Source organism: Lathyrus oleraceus, chromosome 6, assembly GCF_024323335.1.
Source record: "Lathyrus oleraceus cultivar Zhongwan6 chromosome 6, CAAS_Psat_ZW6_1.0, whole genome shotgun sequence".
In the NCBI taxonomy this organism is placed as follows: Eukaryota; Viridiplantae; Streptophyta; class Magnoliopsida; order Fabales; family Fabaceae; genus Lathyrus; species Lathyrus oleraceus.
Window position 1 is genome coordinate 63,284,853 of NC_066584.1, and position 6,877 is coordinate 63,291,729.

Genomic DNA, 6,877 nt, shown 5'->3' on the forward strand with positions numbered 1-6,877 from the left:
TATTATTATTATTTTATAAATTTAATTGAAATATACTGTCAATATAAAAGAATTTTAGACAGGCAGTAAATTATAACCGTTGGATATTGGGCCAAATTTGACTTTTATTTTTAAAATCTATAAAGTAATGCAAATGGGTGATGGTGATGAATCGATAGTATAAAACTTTTTACACTAATAGTGTATATTAATTAATCTCTTACTTTATTCATTTTTTCTTTTATTTGTGATATAGTTATCTTTTTTTCCTTTCATTTTTATATTAATCCAGTTTGTGTTAAATGTTGAAGAAATTATTTGCTTCTACAACAAAACCAAGGATGATAAGAAAAGAAAAGAAAGAGGAGAAGCTTATATGAATTAATTGAAGACATTGTTTCGACATCTCCACTAGAATCAAGATTGATAACATAAAAAAATTGAGAAGCATTTCTAACTAAGTTGTCTCCATTTTTCTTCATCTATTTTTTATATATTTTTTTGTTTCTACTTTTTTTATATTTTTATTTTATTTTAAAATTGTGGTTTTTAATTTAAATTGAGAATATATTTAATAAATGATTTTTTTTAATATCATACAATTTAATTATGTATCATTATAGTATTAAATAGATAGAATACATGCTACTAAGTCAATTGTTCATTAATTGTGACGGTAATAATTAATCTATTTTATTTTTAAAGTTTAATTAAATAATGTAATCTCGGGTTAAAATGGAAACTAAAAGTGTTGGGGCAGTTGAAAAGGACGAATTATAATTAAGCCTCTCTCACATACACACCGAAGAGACGAGAAGAGAACGATAAAGAAAGACGAAGTTGTGGCTGTGGTGAACGAGGAATTCAGAATCAAATCGATTTTATTAATTGATCCAAACGCGCTTCTTTCTTCTAGTTCCACTTCTATTTAATTCAATTAGATTCACAAAAAAAGCGCTTCCGACTTTGTTCTTAATTCTCTATTGTCGGTGTTAAGGGTTTTCACTTTCAATGGCAGATGTAGCCGATAAATTGGCGTATTTCCAAGCGATCACCGGTTTGGAAGATGTCGACCTCTGTACTGAGATCCTCGCCGCTCACGGTTGGGACCTCGAACTCGCCATCTCTTCTTTCACCACTACTTCTCACCCAACCACCGCCACCGCCACCGCCGGCGATGATGATGTTGTTGATGTTAATGTTAATAATAACAATCTACAATCATCTTCCCAATCGGAACTGCCTCTTCCTCCGCCACCTCCCGGATTGGCTTGGAAAATAATCAAATTACCCGTCTCTGTGATTTCTGGTAGTCTAGGGTTAATTTCTGGAGCAGTTGGTTTGGGATTATGGGCTGCTGGTGGTGTTCTTTCGTATTCGTTGGGGTTCATGGGCTTGGGCCCGGGCTCTGCGACTTCCTCTTCATCTGCTTCGGCGCCGTTGGTTTCTGTGTCGGCGGCGACCACTGAAGCCATGAATTTTGTTGCGGCTTTTGAGAGGGATTATGGAACGACGAAACCTAATTTTGTGGGTGAGGGTTTCATGGACGCGCTTCAGAGGTCGAGGAATTCGTTTAAGCTTCTGTTTGTTTACTTGCATTCTCCTGATCATCCTGATACGCCGTTGTTTTGTCGGAGGACGCTTTGTTCTGATGGGTTTGTTGAGTTTGTGAATCAGAATTTTGTATGCTGGGGTGGTAGTATTCGGGCTAGTGAAGGATTTAAGATGAGTAATAGTTTGAAGGCTTCTCGATTTCCTTTTTGTGCTCTTGTTATGGCTGCAACTAATCAGAGAATTGCACTCCTTCAACAGGTACTATTTTTACATCACATTAATATGGTGCCTTATTCTTTTTAGCTTCTTTTGCTGTTGGTTCAACGGATCTCTTTTTGTGAAGTAAATTCGTTGGTTAAAGTGAATGCAAATGGCTTCATGGGATTCTATGTTTTATGTTTAAATCATGTTTATAGTTTATGTGACTAAAATAACCTTGTATTTGGTGTGGTAATGAAACCAGGTATTTTGGTTTGGGTTTAAGAGCACCCCGGGATATGATTAGCGATGATTTGTAAAGAAAAAGAAGATAGAAAAGGGTGAAAGCCCCTATTCTCAAGTACAATTTTAGCCTGCTAGAGCCGGTGTTAGTATGACACCCTTGTACATGAGCATAGAAGACGGGGAAGGGGAAAATAATGTCTTGAAGTCCTAATTATGCTAAGTTATAAGTAGCAAGTGATTTTGCAATATATGTTTTCCCTAGATAAAACAAAAGAAATGAGTCTGATGGGTTTAATTCTTATGAATTTCTCTCTTTGATATTGGAAACACCTGGGCCAATTTATTAATATTTGTAATGATAATCAGGATTCAAGATTCTTTCAACCAAATATCAATAAGATTGACTTGATGCTATTATTAGTTTTTGGATAAGTTAAGTTACCTTTCCTTTATACAGAAAGTTGCTGCAGCCTTCTCCACTTTTGTGATTTGATCGATATGAAAATATCATTCTCCCATTCCAGCCTCCTCGTCCTCTCTTCTTGTGGGCATCTGTCATCATACCTGCAATTCTCCAGCTTTCTTTTGTCTCTGTTTGGAAGTTTGAATTTGATGATTGATTGTCCCACCTTATACACTGCAGTTCATTCAACATGCCGTCCACCATTTGCGTTCCTTCCGTGACTCCTTAATATGTACACCTATAACTTTCTTTGCCCTTTCTTCCTACCCGCTTTCACTCTTTTTTGTACTATTCACGTGTCACTAACCAACAAGTCTCTAATACAGACTTCTCTATTCATTAGAGACAATGAATGGAGAAAGTTCTTCACCAGCAGGGATTTCTACCTCTCTGCATCAAGATCCTGGGTCTGAGAGGAATGACTCTCCCAAACTTTCTATCAGTATCTTCTATGCATCCTTCTCCACTTCTGTAATTTGTTCGATATGGAAATTTCATTCTCCCATTACAGCCTCCTCGTCCTCTCTTCTTTTGGGCATCTGCCATCATCCTCGCAATTCCCCAGCTTTCTTTTGTCTCTGTTTGGAAGATTGAAGTTAATAATTGATTGTCCCACCTTATACACTGCAGTTCATTCACATGCCGACCCCCATTTGTGCTCCTCTCGTGTTCACACAAATTCTTGTATCCCCTATTCAACTATCATCGAGCATTTGGGTTCATACACACACAAGTAGGAATCTATTTACTCCATAGGGATGTCTTAATAAACTAATTTTGTTGGTGATCTCTTGAAAAAACACATTTAACAAATCTGAATATTGAATAATATAGTATTAACATGATGATTTTGCGCATGTTTAAGATGAATTACATTCATATGTTTGCAACCTATATTTGATATATACTCAAAGTAATCAATCTTGGATAGCAGCGCGGAGCGGCTGACCCTAAAAGTGGGATAGCGTATAGCGGGATGACCGCCATTTGAAATTTTTTGGGTCAAATTATACATTAGTTATGAACATATTATATTGAATGTAAAATTAAACAAATAACTCAAAACCCATAAAATATTTCATAAAACAAATAATGAAACTGATCACAGGACCTACAGTGTGGAAGGTATACGTGAGAAAAAAAAGAAAGTAGGGACCACTGCTGATGTGGCGTAAGGTCAGAATGAGGGGAGTCGGGTAATTGCATTTTCTGTTATAAGAATAGTGGAAGAGTGGGGTAAGATTCATGCAGAAGTTTGTTTTTGCATTCTGTTAGGCAGAGAGTGTATTTCTCTGTGGAGCATTTTGCTCTGGGTAGTTTGCGAGAGTATTACCCTTCTACTGTTTTCTATTTCCTCATCAATAATTGACAAGCATTCCTACCAATTGAATTGTTTTTCTGTTACTGTTTTATTACACTTGATTTTCTGGTTTCCATCAAATTGGTCCCTGGAAACACAAGATGGAAGACATAGTAGCAGCAATGGAGCAAAAGATGGAGAATCTGGACATGAAAATGGACGAGATGCAAGCAAAGGCAAATGAGAACTATGAGAGGTTGTTCACTTCACTCGCACACGGTAAAGCAACCACTGAAGGAAAATGTTGTTAAATATCCGGTATAGTGCCGGTCTACTGGTATTGCAAATCGGAATTTTGGCTATCTGATACGAAACCCGATATTGCATTTCGACTCCGTTATGCTCAAAATAGCGGCGCTTTTTCCGGTATACTGATATAGAGGCTATGTATTGATATCAGAATTGGTTGATCTTGGAAATATTTTTAGAAGTGGACCATTTTTATTATTATTTATAATAAGTGGTGGACCCATATTTAAAAAACATAAAAAAATAGAATGTGAAGAAGTGGAGTGTGATGAGTCTGTGGTGTGTGTGTGTGTGTGTGTGTGTACACACACACATACATGTGGATCACAGTTTTATAGTAAAGCTCAATGCATTGAGTGTCATTCTACAGTTTTAGTGTTTCTTGCCTTCTTTCTTGTCGAAGAAATGAATAATGACATGCAAAAGATGACAAAGAAAGAAACATCATGGTTGTAGTGAAGCTGAATAGAATGATCTGTATGAGATATCTTTGAATTCCATTTTTCATCTAAAACCAGAACTTGCTTTTCAGGACTAGAGCAATAAGATCAAATTAATCACCATGAGAAACATTCTCTTAGAGCAAGTATGTTCTCTGATATCATATAATAAGAACTCGTGTTTCCTAATTATCACATGCAGATTTACCTATGAATAAGTTCTTGCCATTCAGTTCGTTAAAGTAAACCGTTTGATTCAAATAGACAATCTCATGTAGTAGGATAATGCTCCTTTATTTATCACTTCAAGACATTTTCTTCCTTCTCACTTGTAATGAAAATGCTGGGGATAATGAGGAAGATTTCAATCGGTGGTGTCAAATGGTTATGCAATAAAAGACTTCATTGTAACTGTGTCTAGGTTCAATATCAATAGTACTTTTTCGATCGAGATCTAAGGCTGTACTATTTTCATGTTTTATCAATATTAAGTCATCTTCGTTGTCTTACTAAATTGGACGTGCTAAGTATTAATTATTGTAGTTTATCAATCTATTTAACTCAATTCAGGTTGAAGGTCCCAAATCCCCCGAGGAGATGTTAGTGACACTTCAGAGAGTGCTTGAAGAAAGTTCCCCAGTTCTTGTTGCAGCAAGGCTTGATGCAGAAGAAAGACGAAATAATGTACGCTTAAGGGAAGAGCAAGATGCTGCATACAGGGCTGCACTAGAAGCTGATCAAGTATGTCTTTTGTAGTGTATGGTTATCTTTTATGTCAGTTATCTGTGGTCTCTACCCCATGATTTGTGTTTTTCCCTGTTCCCAAATTTTCCCTTAGGCATTTATTTGAAGTTTAGCACTGTTATTGTTGTACTGGATTAATGCTGAGTTTATGTCCAGGCTAGGGAACGGCAGAGAAGAGAAGAAGAAGAGCGTCTTGCAAGGGAAGCTGCTGAAGCTGAGAGAAAGCTTAAGGAAGAAGAGGAGGCTCGTGAAAGAGCAGCACGGGAAGCTGCCGAGAAACAAGCAGCATTAGCGAAATTACGTGAAGAGAAAGCTCAGTCTCTTGGTGAAGAACCTGAAAAAGGACCGAATGTTACACAGGTAAAGTATATGAAGATTAGGCCAAGATTCAACTTTTCTCATGTAGTGCGTTTTACCCTGTACTTGGCTTGTGTCATTAGTTCATAATTTTTTCTGTTTGTATAGTTTAACTTCAATTATATACAGTTTCACTTTTTATCTTCACTACTTTATTAGTTTTTCGTTTTTTCAGCTTAGTTTATGTTTCATTATGTTTAACTTGGATGACATCTCATTTTTGTTTTTTTTCTCTTCCAATCAAAATTATTAGGTTTTGGTACGGTTTCCAAATGGTGTACGCAAGGAAAGGAGGTTCAACAGCACTGTGACAATTCAATCATTGTATGACTATGTTGATTCATTGGGTTGTTTAGAAGTCGAGAATTACAGCCTAGTCTCTAATTTTCCTCGGGTTGTTTATGGACAAGAAAAGTTGACACTGTCATTAAAAGAAGCAGGATTGCATCCTCAGGCCAGCCTATTTGTGGAGCTCAGTTCATGAGGATAGAACTTGCCAAATAATCTTTTGCATACGTGAAAATGTGACCTGCAGATAGGGGACTCTGTTTTTTCACTTGTCTGTTTTAAAAAAAAATTTACTTGAACTTTATAATGTTAGACATAGAATAATAGATCACTGTGGTTAATGTAGTTTTTTGTTTCTCTTGTTTTCCATTGAATCAAGCATATAGCTTTACATGGAGTTGGTTTAGTATAATGTTACATAATACACTTTGTTTCCGATTAAAAATGTATTGCAGAATTTCAGAATAGGGTTTTGGCTTTTGGGGACGATGTCCATGTGGGCATGGAATAATTTGTCTACCATTCTATTGCCTAGACGTTGGCTGGTTATAAATAAGTGCTACCCCGCAGGGTCAGTTCAATATTTCTCTCTTATATCTAGCAGCTCTACACTGTATCGTACTAGTACACTGTACAAGTGTTCTAGATGATTCACGTGAGCAATAAAGCTCTTGGTTCCTCAAAAACATCATGGTCTTCTTCGGAAGACATGTTCCAAAAAACTTTCTGAATTGTGTCCCTCTTGAGGTTCTCATTCCCACAAGCAATTGTTGTTGGATCAATGGAATGTGAAAAAAGCATATTACCGAAGCAACTTGTCAGGGAAATTTTAATCTCACCCCATTACTATGTGATGTACTCTTTGCATTATTGAATGACGACGTATTAAATGAGTGTCACATCATTTAAAATAAAACGTCACCTTTGCATGTTAGCATTTCCAGAGGAGTTTTTGGATGTGCATTTTTGGAGTTTTGAAGCGATAAATTAAAGATGTGT

The 6,877-nt window shown here is 36.3% G+C and overlaps 1 protein-coding gene across 1 annotated transcript; it reads left to right on the forward strand.

Moving 5' to 3' along the window:
• The first annotated feature begins 737 nt into the window (after positions 1-737).
• On the forward strand, positions 738-6,345 carry LOC127091669 (plant UBX domain-containing protein 10). The gene is made up of 4 exons (XM_051030356.1): positions 738-1,791; positions 5,060-5,230; positions 5,390-5,593; positions 5,844-6,345. The coding sequence occupies exons 1-4, from the start codon at positions 991-993 to the stop codon at positions 6,072-6,074; spliced, it is 1,407 nt and encodes a 468-aa protein (XP_050886313.1). The 5' UTR covers positions 738-990; the 3' UTR covers positions 6,075-6,345.
• The last annotated feature ends 532 nt before the right edge of the window (positions 6,346-6,877 follow it).